This window comes from Palaemon carinicauda, chromosome 15 (assembly GCF_036898095.1).
Source record: "Palaemon carinicauda isolate YSFRI2023 chromosome 15, ASM3689809v2, whole genome shotgun sequence".
In the NCBI taxonomy this organism is placed as follows: domain Eukaryota; kingdom Metazoa; phylum Arthropoda; class Malacostraca; order Decapoda; family Palaemonidae; genus Palaemon; species Palaemon carinicauda.
The window spans coordinates 38,266,230-38,281,641 of NC_090739.1; the positions used below are offsets into that span (position 1 = coordinate 38,266,230).

Consider the following 15,412-nt stretch of genomic DNA (forward strand, 5'->3'; position numbering starts at 1 on the left):
CAAAAATTTATTTTACTAAGGAAAATAACATTTTTCAATATTAAACTTACCCGATGATCATATAGCTGATTCACACCCAGGGGGGTGGGTAGAGACCAGCATTACATGTTGACATTAATATGAGCTAAGTATTCCGTATTTCAATTTAGCAGTTATTCAAAATAACAAGCATAAAATAAATAAGTACCTGGTAAGGAAGACGACTTGAACAATTACTCTGCCTTTTTAAGTACGTCTTCCTTACTGAGCCTCGCGATCCTCATAGGATGCTGAGCGACTCCTAGGAGCTGAAGTATGAAGGGTTGCAACCCATACTAAAGGTCCTCATCAAAACCTCTAATCTAGGCGCTTCTCAAGAAATGACTTTGACCACCCGCCAAATCAAGTAGGATGCGAAAGGCTTCTTAGCCTTCCGGACAACCCAAAAATATTTCAAGAGAAAGATTAAAAAGGTTCTGGAATTAGGGAATTGTAGTGGTGGAGCCCCCACCACTACTGCACTCGTTGCTACGAATGGTCCCAGAGTGTAGCAGTTCTCGTAAAGAGACTGGACATTCTTAAGATAAAAGACGCGAACACTGATTTGCTTTTCCAATAGGTTGCGTCGAATATACTTTGCAGAGATCTATTTTGTTTAAAGGCCACGGAAGTTGCGACAGCTCTAACTTCGTGTGTCCTTACCTTCAGCCAAGCTTGGTCTTCCTCATTCAGAAGGGAATGAGCTTCTCGTATTAACAGTCTGATAAAATAGGATAAAGAATTCTCTGACATAGGCAAAGATGGATTCTTAACTGAACACCATAAAGCTTCAGACGGGCCTCGTAAAGGTTTTTACAATAGAACTTAAGAGCTCTTACAGGACATAATACTCTTTCTAGTTCATTTCCAACCATACGATAAGTTTGGAATATCGAACGATATTGGTCAAGGCCGAGAAGGCAGCTCGTGTTTGGCTAGAAAACCAAGTTGTAGAACATGTAGCCGTTTCGGATGAGAATCCGATGTTCTTGCTGAAGGCATGAATCTCACTGACTCTTTTAGCTGTGGTTAAGCATATCAGGAAAAGAGTCTTAAAGGTGAGATCTTTCAGGGAGGCTGATTGAAGCGGTTCGAACCTGTCTGACATAAGGAATCTTAGAACCACGTCTAAATTCCAACCAGGTGTAACCAAACGACGCTCCTTCGTGGTCTCAAAAGACTTAAGGAGGTCCTGTAGATCTTTATTGTTGGAAAGATCTAAGCCTCTGTGACGGAAGACTGATGCCAACATGCTTCTGTAACCCTTGATAGTGGGAGCTGAAAGAGATCGTTCTTTCCTCAGATATAAGAGGAAGTCAGCTATTTGAGTTACAGAGGTACTGGTCGAGGATACGGATACTGACTTGCACCAGTTTCGGAAGATTTCCCACTTCGATTGGTAGACTCTAAGGGTGGATGTTCTCCTTGCTCTAGCAATCGCTCTGGTTGCCTCCTTCGAAAAACCTCTAGTTCTCGAGAGACTTTCGATAGTCTGAAGGCAGTCAGACGAAGAGCGTGGAGGCCTTGGAGTACCTTCTTTACGCGTGGCAGACGTAGCAGGCCCACCCTTAGGGGAAGTGTTCTGGGAACGTCTACTAGCCATCGAAGTACCTCGGTGAGTTATTCTCTCGCGGGCCAGAGGGAAGCAACTAGCGTCAACTTTGTCCCTTCGTGAGAGGCGAACTTCTGCAGTACCTTGTTGACAATCTAGAACGGAGGGAATGCATATAGATCTAGATGTGACCAATCTAGTAGAAAGGCATCTATATGAACTACTGCTGGGTCCGGGATAGGTGAGCAAAGTATTGGGAGCCTCTTGGTCATCGAGGTTGCGAAGAGATCTATGGTTGGCTGGCCCCAGGTGGCCCAAAGTCTCTTGCATACATCCTTGTGGAGGGTCCAATATGTTGGAATTATTTGTCCCTTCCTACTGAGACAATCTGCTATGACATTCAAGTTGCCTTGGATGAACCTCGTTACTAGTGAAAAGTCTAGACCTGTTGAACAGGAGAGGAGGTCTCTTGCGAACTCGTACCATGTCAGAGAGTAGGTCCCTCCTTGCTTGGAGATGTACGTCAAAGCAGGGTGTTGTCCGTGTTCACCTCCACCACTTTGCCTTGAAGGAGAGACCTGAAGCTTTTCCAGGTCAGACGTACTGCCAGTAGCTTCTTGCAGTTGAAATGCATTGTCCTTTGACTCGAGTTCCATAATCCCGAGCATTCCCTACCGCCTAATGTCGCACCCCAGCCTACGTCCGATGCGTCCGAGAAGAGAACGTGGTTGGGAGTCTGAACAGTCAGGGGAAGACCCTTTCAAAGGTTGATAAAGTCCTTTCACCAAGTCAGACCAGACTTTATCTTTCCGGAAACCGGGATCGAGACCGCTTCTAGCGTCTTGTCCTTTTCCAGTGAAAAGCTAGATGATACAGAAGAGGACGGAGGTGTAGTCTTCCAAGTGACACAAATTGAACCACGGATGACAGTGTCCTAACCAGACTCATCCACAGCCTGACAGGGCAGTGTTCCTTCTTCAGCATCTTCTGGATGGATAGCAGGGCTGGGGGTTGATCGTCTTGTTCAGCAATGTCCTCATCAGAGGGTTCCTCATCCGAAACTGATGAGGAAACGGCAACGGAGTGGGCAACGTCTGACTCGCTGAATCCGGTCGCACTGGTGGATGCGTGACGGAGCCGGACACAAGATCATGGTACTGCTGCACAGTCTGTGAACTGTCAACCATGGGGACGCGAGGAAGTACAGCGTCAACCCGAAACTGTCTAGACTGTCTGGGTTGTGCAGTCAACCCCCTACCGGGTTGCTGAGGTTGCCGCACTGCGTCACAACAAGTCACCTCTGCTGGTTGTTGAACGTCTTCCTAGTGACACACTGAACGTCCACAACCACCTCCGAGAGTCGCTTAACGTCAACGTGCGACTGGCAACCCACACTGGGTCGCATCGGTGGAGGAACCACCTCAACTGGCGGACGCGAGTAGGATACCTCAGCGTCAACAGGGCGTACAACCAACCGGTAGGAAGGTTGTTGGCCAGAAGGTTCTTCTCCGTAAAAAATCCTCTATCAAGGACACAAGCTTGGACTGCATGTCTTGCAACAAAGCCCATTAGGGTCTATGGGAGCAGGTGTGGCAACAGACTGGGTTAGCGACTGAAGCGGAACCATTTACCATCCCTGGAAGCATGTTATGCTTTAATTAAAGTCCATAGGAGGCTAAGCAGCTTAAGGCTCCTCTCCAAATGACAGAGTCCTCAAAGGAATATCAGAAGGAGGGAGAACAGCACTTTCTCATCTACAGGAACCATGTCTGAGAAAAGCTAGGTTATCTCAGTGAGGGTCTCACTGGTGCATAAGCAGCAGACCAGAAAGCAACGTTATGTAACTGCTTGACAGTCTGTGAACTGTCAAAAACTGAACTGTCAACCACAACAGGTGCGTGAGGACATACAGCACTGGTGCATTAGTAGCAGACCAGAAGGCAACGTCATGTAACTGCTTGACAGTCTGTGAGCTGGCAACAACCAAAGCTGTGTGGGGAAGCCTCAACTCCTGACTGACTAGTCTGCTGCGGGCGAGTGGCGGTAACCACAGTGGGTTGCGGAGGCTGACACACCGTGTCAAAACACGGCAGCTTGTGGTAGCTCACGCACGGCAACGGAGTGCTCCGTGTGTCTGTGGGAGTCAGCATGCGTCTGGCAGGGTCGACTGCGCATGGGTGGAGGAGCTCTCACAACAAGAGTGTGGGAGCAGGCAGCCATGCTGGGCGCACAACCGTGGCAGGTTGTAGGCAAACGGGTGCATCGTCAACCTTCTCCGCAGTCGGAGTGTGGGAGCAGGCAACAACCAAAGCGGAGTGGTGGTGCGTGGTGGGGACTGCCGTGGGTTGCGGAAACTAACGCATCGCATCAAAACACGGCAGCTTGACTCCACCTTCCCACTGCTGATGCGGTAGCTCACGCATGTTAACGGAGGGTGCCGCACGTCGGCTAACGTTAACATGCGTCTGGCAGGGTCGATTGCGCATCGGAGGTGGAGCTCTCCGCAGCCGGAGTGTGGGAGCAGGCAGCCTCAGCGTGAGCTGGGCGCACAACCGTGGCAGGTTGTAGGCTAACGGGAGCAGTGTCAACCTTCTCCGCACGAAACTCCTGCATAACCGCAGCTAACTGAGTCTGCATAGACTGCAGTAAAGACCACTTAGGGTCTACAAAAAAAACGGCAACAGACGGAGCTACTGTCCGTTGTGACTGAGGGTCTAAAACAGCTGGTGCGGCAACAGACGGAGTTACTGCCTGTTGCGGTACCACCTTGCCTCTCTTGGGAGGTGTGCAGTCGTCGGATGACTGCAGCGAGTCCGAACTGACCCAGTGGCTACACCTAGGCCGTTGGACTTGCGCGGAAGGGACCGACTTGCACTTAAAAAGCTGCAAGATGTGGTCCATGGTTTCTTACGAGAAACCTCTTCCGCAGACGAGGAATAAATGGGCTCTCTCGTCTTTGTGTGGGTGGGGCGATCTCACGTCGGCTAACGTGGGTAGATACGCCCGAAACCACGGAGGGAAAAACGTCTGTTCGTTGATCAAGGCCTGTGGAACCCATAAGTCGTTCGACATTACTTCTCCCCTGGGCTTGGGAGCTTGTAAGAGGTCCCGGACTAGGTGAACGACTGGCACGAACAGACGAACCCTCGGACGCAACACTGTAACACTTTGCGCATATCACTTTATCACTTTTGATTTTCTGTTTTGCACTTATTTCACTGAAATCGAAACTTTAACTGATTTCTACCTGAAACACGCAATCCTATCCTTCATTAAAAGGTAGTAATTGCGAAAACAGTCTTACAATGCAACAGAAAAACATAAATAAAGATAAAGAATTCAGTGGCTGGAAAAGAGACTAAACACTAGATCAAATAAACTACGTTTACAATCTCTCACCGCACAAAGCCTGGGAAGAAGAATAAAACCCTAGAAACGTTTTACCTTCTTCCCCTACAGCGACTAGGGAGGAGAGTATAAAAAAAAAAAAAAAAAAAAAAAAAAAACGAGAACAACGTTACCCTCTTGAACGAAACGTTTATTCTCCTCTCTCTCCCTCCGTCTCTATCTCTCTCTCTCTTCTCTCTTGATTTCGCACCTGAGAGAAGAGCCCAAGTATATATCGTTAAAACATGTTATCTGCTAAAGGAAAAAACTGAAAGGTTTTCCAAATAAAAAGTTCCTTTAATTTAGAATTTAAACCATTTAAGCTAAGAAAGAATGAACGAAACGCTAGAATCGGTTTACTCTTACTGCAAAGTGAAACCGTGATACACTCTCTCTCTATCGTAACGATAGAGCGCATGTTGAACGTTCTGAACGTCAACAACTGTGTAGACTAAAAAACTAAACGTTAGTTCATCTTTGAAAACAGTACGAGACTATCAAAGAAATTCTTTCATAAAACATTAAAATTAAAAAAGTATTAAATTCTTTAAAGGTTAAATACGATATAACGGGCTCAATGTTAATTAACTTCGGTTCCAAGTTAGGACCGCCTACTTAGGAAAGGTCGCATATAAACAAACATAAAAATTTATTTTTTATAAGTTTATAATAAATGGAAAGTTAATCGAAGAGGCCTATAAAGGCGGAGAGATATAAAATAAATAGATCTATAACGTGTTAAGCAAAATTACCAAAAACCTAAACACACTTCCGTCTAAGGGAAGGGTCGGCCATTTAAAAGTGAAAGAGAGTCCATACTCTCTTCGTCACCATAATTAAATCTATCCAAAACGAGTACAAGTTTTGAAATGAAGGAAAAACCCCTGCATAGCGAAAGCTCAAAACTGGAATAGTGTACTTCACCAAATCGTTGTGAAAACAAATCCAGTTAGGGACGGCGTATTTTGTAGGTCTTGCCAGTGGCACGACAGAGAGAAAATTGGTTCTATGTTGACATCGAGTACTTGAGTACCTACTTGACAGATGGCGCTGTTGATGTACACCCCCACCTGTATAGCGATCGCTGGCGTATTCCGCCCGTAGGTTTTTTCTGTCGGGCAGCAGAGCTGACAGCTATATGATCATCGGGTAAGTTTAATATTGAAAAATACAATGTTTAAGTTTGACTCTAAATGAATAATATTTAACCAGATCACTTTCCAAACCTATTCTGCCTACAGGGCCGTTTACAAAAAACTTTATACAATGCCAACACTCACCCTAATACAATGAACTAAAAACTCCCCTTCTGGGCTTGCGTGACACACGATTTGCTTTTGGGTACAGAGTCACTTAGGAAAGGACACATTAAAACGCACTAAACACTTCCGATAATGCACTGGGTTTCGTGTGGGAGAGAGAGAGAGAGATGGGGGAAGGCTGCAGGTTCTAACTCGATCTCTATGTCTGTCTGTCTCTGACTCTAACTCATCCTTGAGTCACCTATATATCAAATTTTAGTTAAGTTCAAAAGCTTCCATATTATTTGAGAAGCGTAACCTCTGCCTAAGGGCGCCAGAGTTTCTAACTAGTTAAAAATGCCAAAAGTCATATCAGAGAGAGTTTCAGGCAACTCTCAGATACACAGCAATGCGAAATTGAAAATATGCACATTTACGACTGCGCGAACATAGAATTTTCTACGTTTGCGTGAACTTTTATGCCAGCAAATTTAAATGATACCACAACAAAGGTAAAAATTCGTCAATTAGAGGTATTATGGTTCCAAGAGGAGAGAGACCCCTTCCATGACACTTAATGGCAAAAGATCACCTACTTTGTCTGGTAGACTAAGGTTGAGAACCTCCTGAGGTAACTAGACATGTTTCGTCACTGGTTGCAAAAACCCTCTCCCAGTGATTAGATGCTGGGTAACCTCCAGGTGTGAAGTCATGGGGATCCCACTGTTTAATGGTAAATCTGAGCAAGTGGTTGGTGCACCAAGTCGTGGAGAGGAAAAAGCTTCCTCGGACCCTTTGTCAGCAGCAGCAGGAGGTCAGGGTACCTTTCTGCACGTTGCTATAGAGGAACTACCCACGTCATGGATGGGTTTATAGAAGCAGGACGCTATAAGCACTAGGGCTCCAACAGGGAACAAATAGCCCAGTGAGGAAAGAAAATAAACTACAAGAGAAGTAATGAACTATTGATATAAAATATTTTAAACAGACCTTTCATATATATACTATAAAAAGTCTTATGTCAGCCTGTTCAACATAAAAACATTTGCTGCAAGTTTGAACTTTTGAAGTTCCACTGATTCAACTACTGTACTTGATTAGGAAGATCATTCCACAACTTGGTCACAGCAGGAATAAAACTTCAAGAATACTACGCAGTATTGAGCCTCATGATGGAGAAGGCCTGACTATTAAAATTAATTGCATACCTGGTATTACGAACAGGAAGGTCAAAATTATGAAAAATCTTATGCAACATGCATAACCATAACCAGAGATTAATATCTGGATCAGGAATAAGAAATTCATTAGACTGTAAGTTTCTGATCAACAAATTAAGATGAGAATCAGCAGCTGAAGACCAGACAGGAGAACAATACTTGAAACAAGATACAGTAGAATGAAAAAAATTAAAATACTTCAGAATAGATTGATCATCAAAAATCTTAAGACTCTCAATAAGGTAATTTTTGGTGCAATGGAAAAAGAGACAGACATACTGTAACGTGTTTCTCAGAAATAGATTTGCTGTTGAGAATCACACATAAAATTCTGAGTCATACAGAGTTAAAGAAACACTATCAATTCTGAGATCCAGATGTTGAGGAGCCACTGTCCTCGACCTACTTACAATCATACTTTGAGTTTTGTTAAGATTGAACTTCATCCCCCTTAATTTGCAACAAGCACTAATTTTAGCTAATCACTATTAAGGGATTCAGAAACATCAGACCTACATTCAGGAGATGGAACTGATGCAAAGGGAAAAAACATCATCTGCATTTGTAACGAGCTTGTCTTTTAGGCCAAACCACATGTCATGTGTATTTAGTAGGAAAAGTAATGGGCTAAGAACACTACCCTTAAAGAACACCCGCTATCACATTCCTAAAATCAACACGTCCCACAGTTTGAGTTTGAAAACAAGGGCTTCATGACTAAGACGGTCAAAGGCAGCACTAAGATCAAGGCTAATCATACAAACTTCCTGACCACAATCAAGGTATTTCTGTACATCATTGGAGATTGTAAGAAAGGCATCAAATGCTCCAGGGCCTTTATGAAAGCCAAATTCCAAAAAAGGGAACAGATGATTACCTTTATTTAACCTATTTAGATGTTTTGCCAAAAGACATTCAAAAACTTTAGATAATATGGGTAATATGGAAATTGGCCAGTAATCAGCTGGACTTGAGCTACCACAAACTCTTTTACATAACTGAGTAACATTACCAATTTTCAAAAAAGTGTTAAAGGAACATTTTCTTGCTAGCTTGCGGAAAATAAACAATAACTTTGGAACTAAGAAATCTGCAGTCTATAAAAACACAAAAACCAAGGAAAAATACCTCCATAAGCATCAAGGTCCATCAAGAGAGCTTTAATTTCCAAGCGATCGAAAAGCTAAACTAACTCAGGAAAATAGGAATGAAGATCAAGTTTCTCATTACTCTGCTTAATGTCAAACTCATTAGCCTAAAAGAGTTGCCTTTTCATCTGGACAATAAGTGAAAAAGCCATCTGGTTTAAGTGAAGGAGGACCTATTACGTCTACACCAAAAAGTGCAGATTTAAGGGTAGCCACCACTTATGTTTCTGGGTTGTACCAGAAAGGGTTTCTTTTAAGGTTAAATTATATTCCTTTTCAGTTTAAGCAAAAGCTCTATGAGTATAGGTATTTACTGTCAAATCTGATCTGTTACCCTTCCAAAGATGATAGGCCTCCTGCTTCTCCAAATAAGCATGTCTACAATCATCATTGAACCAGGATTTGTTTTTCACTCTGTATCTTAGCACACGAGAAAGGATACACCTATCAATTACATCGATTAGATTCTCATTCAAAGGAAAGGGCTCAACACTATTATACAATTGAGACCAATTCAACCTCGAAAGATAATTAGAAATGACATTTCCATCTGCTTGAGATTTTATATAAATCCTACATGAGTATGACACATCAGGGACAGGCTGCATAAACATCCCTGTTGTCCCACGGAAGATGAGTGTTACCTGTGGGTCCAGTACTGGCACCAGTACACAGGAAACTTCCGGATGAGGGACGTCAAAAACAAGTTTATTGTTGGCGAACCCCGCAAAGTCATCACTTTGTTCACTATCCGAGGGTCCAAAGATCCCTCGGAACCAAATCTCTGAGTATTCCTGCTCAACTTCCCTTGTGCTGGTTATGAACCAAGCTGACAGCAAGATCGCATTGTCGTCTTTTCATCGCAGGATTTTGACGGCTAGTTGGCAACGTTACCATGAAATAGTACCTCCATGCTTGTCTAGATATGCCACTACAGTCGTGTTGCTCTCCAAGAGGTTTATATGGCATTGCTGATCTGAGACCATATACTTGCCAAAAGAAAAACGGGTTAGAAGTGTTACTCCCCTAGGCGGAACACATGAAGGTATACAACTGATCAAGAGTAGTTGAAAGGTATGAGACTAATTGCGAACAGGAGAGAGGAGAGTTATCGGTCACAAAACAATCACTCGAGAAAACAACTGCAACTTATAATCATTCACTTTCATCGTGACATTCTCTTAAAAACGTGTGAACCCCTAGTATTACACCTAGAATAGTTCTACTAGGGAAGCGAACTAGAGAAATGAAGGTGCTGAACAGCGAGCAATCGCTAAATAGATCATCAATAACAAGCTAAAGTGAAAACGTTCCAAAAATGTTTGCATAATCAGTTGCATGGAAATGTTCAAACGCTGTTCACATCAGGGTATTGTTCTGACGTTTGCTTGTAGAGAGCAAGAGTGGAAAGAGCCAAATGATCGCAGTTGTGGATTGTCGAAGAAGAAACTTCAAAAGCATTCAAACTACTGCAGTCTCTTCATCATCGATGGAGGGCTGGCTAAACCTATTTCTTCCAATGGAAAAGAGAAAAGAACAGTAGGAATATCAATTGAAACTCCTACCAAACAGTCTTGGAAGACTGTGTTTAAACAAAAGAAAACGGTCTCGTTTTCTTTCGTTCGATCATCATCATCTGACTAACGACCTTCCCAAGGCAGATAATTTTCATGTACTAACAATAGCTCATACAAAAACCTCTAAGGATAATGCTTTTCAAGAAAACTGGATGCGAGTAAAGAAACATAAAAAAACACAATCCAGATGTGGGATCAATCTACTGTCATGCAAATGCTAGGCAAACATGTTAACACTGTACTGTACTAAGGAGGAGCTGTATTCTAATGTTTCTTTACATTGGGAAGCCAAGTGTTTCACACAAACACACCCAAATTCTTGTTGTCTTCTCTAAGATAAAGAGTCGAATGTACTATCGTAACCCTGAATTCAAGAAAAAAAAATATTACAAATCTTCAAGATATTTGTATTTCTCCAAAACAACTGAATTCTGAATCCATGAGTTGAGTCATCTGAAAACTCTTTGCAGCAGAAACTCAGACTCTAGAGGGAATTTGTTTCCATAAACACTGTAAAAGCGAACGGCAGATAGTGTACTCACAATACATATAATTACCGTATTTCCCGTGTCATAAGACGCACCTTTTTTCCTGAACAATGCCCCCAAAAATCAGCCTGCGTCTTAACACTAGGAAAATGTTCTATAGGGGAGTTTGACAACCCTCAAACACCTAACTAATGACATACAAACTCTCACACTCACAAAACATAAAATATAAACCTACAATTATCATTCATATGTAATAAATAAATTTATTTTTATATTGCACTTCATTTAATGTAGTCCAGTAGCAAGTTATTTGTTTCTTTTGGTGATCAGCTGATGACTCGCCAACCCCCTTCTACAAGCAAACATGCCAACTAATGGTCTCCTACCCCACGACACTATGACACAGTAGTTGTTATTATACACTATTTACCTTTTTTCTCATATTTTGTTGGTATTTTGCTATAAAACAATATTTTGATAATGACTTTGTTGACTGCGTTCCGAAATGAAAAAAAAGACAGTTACTGAATATGACTTTGGAAAAAACATCTCACTGTTAGTTGAGTGCAGTGTTACCAAGTTAGCAGAAAAGTAACTAGACATACAGTCACATATAAAAGCCAAAGTACTCCAACTAGAGGAATTTCTAGAAACTTGTTTGATCAATATTCAAGTTTGAGAAAATGTGTAGGCTATATAAGGAATTTGGAAAACAATACTGGAATTTTACTTCTTTACCAAAAGTTGATTTAGACCATTTGGCAACACTTTTTAAATAAACAACACTTGAAACACCAAACACTAAACGTGTAGTTGTAGTGGCAACTAGGAGTGGTTTAGTGATTTCTTTTATGAATATGCAATAAAATTGGGTTAACCAGTGTCCAGCTAATTAATATTAACTTGAACATTTCATAATACACCCAAAATATGAAAATCTACTGTGCTAGTCAAAAATCTCCCTAGAGTCGCTGACTAGGAATTGCTGCAAAGATAGCTTGTAAAATCCTCAATTTCTTTTTTTCCAAAACCTGCTTTGCTAATTTAAGGGTGCGTCTTACCACTTGTAGCGTCTTATGACACGGGAAATACGGTACCTATCGCAGGCACAAAGGTTTCTTGGTAAGAAAACATACCCTTGAACTCTTGGGTTTTAGAGTGATGTCAGTGCCCAAGCAGTGAAATACTGTAAACCACTTATTCTAGATTCCTACCTGCCTCATGCATGTTAGGGGTCTAGTAAGACAGTCACTAGCTCAAAGAGCATTCAAGAGAGAATGTGCTCAAGTGAGCCAGGCAACCACATTGAGTGCTGAGCAATGTTCAGAGTGCAAGCCACGACAGAATCGTAAGCCCACACAGGATTGCAAGCGGCCACAGGTGTGCAAGCCTGGCTCATTCATGAGCTGGATCGTGCTGCGAGCCTGAATTGGGAACCATGGAGATTGTTTATTTCAGGCAAAACTGTAAGGTGAAAGGATAACTTTCCCTTTTGGTACTGCAATCCAGGCTCCCTTTGAGCCCGGATCGTGTTGCAAGTCTGGATCATGAGGCATTGAGAGATCGCTTGCTCCAAGCAAAACTCTAAGAAAGGATTTCAACTTTGGCGCAATAAACAAGCTGAGACAGCTTGCCAATATATCCTGAGAGCTCTGAAGAGCTAGAGTGCTCTCGCATCGGAATGCAAGGTCGTTTTTGAGCCGCCTGGATAGGTAGACTAACAGGCTAAGACAGCAGATCGTAGTAGCGATTCCGTCCGCCAAGAAACCCTGAAGGGTAGGCAAGCTCAGAAGGATATAATAGCAAAGCATATTTCTCAAGTGACAGGCAAGCTTCCACTTAAGTGTGCTAAGGGCACTGAGAGATAGCTTAAGCAAACTTTCCAAATCCCTAAAAGCAAAATGACTGACGACCAAGACATGCGATCCGATCTCTAAATAACCGGCTTCCAATAATTGAGGATAAAAACGTGGAATCCACAGGACTGGCTAGAGCGCGTGTTGCTCGGGTGTGACTTCCGACACATCAGCATACACATACAGAATCAGACTTCTTAGAGGTTCTCTGGTCTTAAGCCTTCATAGAAGTCTAACTCCCAGGAGGTAAAGGCAAGTATTCACCTTTAGCCAACCTAAATAGCTAATGAAGCCATGATAATACTCAAGACTTCAACTCGGGAAAAATATCCCCGAGACACTAATGCGTCATACCAGGAACAAAAACCAGGAGTAAGGGAAAAAGTTTTAATTTTGCCAAAGCCTGTGAACATGGATAGAGACATCTGTCTTCATCCATGGCTGAGATCAAAGTGAAGAAGGTACAAGTGAGTGGGGGGAGGTGCTTCTCCCCGCTACCACGTGAATCACACTGATTTCTTCAACTATATAAAGAACATATTTCTTGTTTGTGTAGGAACAAATGAAGATCACATGTCGAGAGGGATGACGAACACAGTAGTGAAATTTACTTAGTGTTCAAAGTTGGCACAAAGCAGAATGATATGTAGATAAGCATCAGAGTGAAAAGGGGAGTTCTGGGGGCATTGAATTTTACTTTTTATCTATATCACTTGTGATTCTTTCAAGAATGTTAAGGCAACTTATGATCAAAGGGTTGTAATGAACAGTTATTTAAATTAACACCTAAGATTATTTAAAAAGTATAAAATGCACAATTAAATGACTTGCCTACGATCAAGGCTTTGCTGGAGCTCCTCTGCCCTGCCAATTACTTTGGCAGTCATCTTGGGATCCAAGAGGCCATCATAAAACTTCTTGTTTTTCTTGTATTCATCTTGTTTCTGTATGGTCTGGAAAATATCAGCATGCATTAAATTCTCTACTAATTCAACTAAACCAGATATCCTTTCCCTCCAAAACCCTTCCTTCCATAAACATAATCTTTTTGCAGTTACTTTAATAAGAAGTACTAAATAAACTCATAGTCTCATATACCTTATATGAAATAGCTATCTAAATTCCCAATCAAATACTAATACAAGACTCAAGAATACTGCACAATAAAATTACTTATGTGACCGAAACCACATAATGTGGAACACTGATAAATATCAACATTTCATTGGCACAAATTCAAAATCCACGAATGAGAGCTGAAGCTTCATGTTCAGCATATGAATATTTTGCGACATACATATATATACAGTAATGCCTTACAACATGAAATTAATTTGTTTTGGAGTGACTTTCATAAAATGATATTTTGATTATAAAATAAATTTTTGAATATACTTACCCGGTGAATATATAATAGCTGACGTCTCCGACGGCTCGACAGATTCCCAAAAACTCGCGAGCGATCGCCGTGAAGGTTGCGGGTGTGCCCACCAGCGCCGACTATCGGCCAGATACCGCATATACTTGTCAATTTCTCCAGTTCTTCTCAGTCCGCTGGGTCTCAATCGGGGAGGAAGGGAGGGCCTTTAATTTATATATTCACCGGGTAAGTATATTCAAAAATTTATTTTATAATCAAAATATCATTTTTAAATATTAAACTTAGCCGGTGAATATATAATAGCTGATTCACACCCATGGTGGTGGGTAGAGACCAGTATTAATACAATAAAGGCGTATATGCTCAAGAGTTTTTGACAACTATTCAAAAAACAGACTTAAGTATAGGTACCTGGTAAGGAAGCTGACTCTGATAATTACTCTGCCTCATTAGTCCGCTATCCTCACGAAGCCCAGCGATCCTCTTAGGATGCTGAAAGACTCCCAGGAGCTGCTATATCCAGGGTGAACACCCCTATAACAGGACCTCATCAATACCCTTAATCTGGGCGCTCTCAAGAAACAATATTTTGACCACCCGCCAAATCAAAAAGATTGCGAAAGACTTCTTAGTCTCCCGTACAACCCAAAATAAGATTAAAAATTTCAAGAGTAGATTAAAAGGATATTGGGATTAAGGGAATGTAGTGGTAGAGCCTTCACCCACTACTGCACTCGCTGCTACGAATGGTCCCAGTGTGTAGCAGTCCTCATAAAGAGTCTGGACATCTTTCAAGTAATATGAAGCGAAAACAGACTTGCCTCTCCAAAAGGTCGCGTCCATAATACTTTTAATGGATCTATTTTGCTTAAACGCTACAGAAGTTGCTATCGCTCTAACTTCATGAGCCTTGACTTTAAGTAAATTATGATCCTTCTCACTTAATTGAGAGTGTGCCTCCCGAATCAAAAGTCTAATAAAATAAGACCACGCATTCTTAGACATGGGCAAAGAGGGCTTTTTAACGGAGCACCATAAAGCCTCTGAACAACCTCATCGCGGTTTAGTTCTGGATAAACAAAATTTAAGAGCTCTAATGGGGCACAGCACTCTTTCAACTTCATTCCCCACAATCTCAGAAAGACGGGATTTCAAATGATTTAGGCCAAGGACGAGACGGAAGTTCATTCTTGGCCAAAAAAACAAGTTGAAGAGCGCATACTGCTTTATTAGCGGAGAAGCCGATGTTCTTGCTAAAAGCATGTATCTCACTAACCCTTTTAGCCGAAGCCAAGCTCACCAAAAAAAGTGTCTTGAGGGTAAGATCCTTCAGGGAGGCTGAATCTAATGGTTCAAACCTGTCTGACATAAGGAACTGTAGGACCACGTCCAAGTTCCAAGCAGGAGTCGAAATATGATGCTCCTTGGAAGTCTCGAAAGACTTAAGCAGGTCTTGGAGATCTTTGTTATTAGAAAGATCCAAACCCTTATGCCTGAAAACAGAAGCTAACATGCTTCTGTAGCCTTTAATGGTGGATGCA

At 42.0% G+C, this 15,412-nt stretch overlaps 1 protein-coding gene across 1 annotated transcript in view; it reads right to left on the bottom strand.

The window, feature by feature from the left end:
* The window catches only part of LOC137654565 (ubiquitin carboxyl-terminal hydrolase 8-like), a 181,327-nt gene that overhangs the window by 133,784 nt on the left and 32,131 nt on the right, over positions 1–15,412 (bottom strand). Inside the window, exon 4 of the mRNA XM_068388305.1 lies at positions 13,322–13,443. Within this exon, the coding sequence (XP_068244406.1) occupies positions 13,322–13,443 (122 nt within the window). The remainder of the gene's footprint in view (positions 1–13,321; positions 13,444–15,412) is intronic.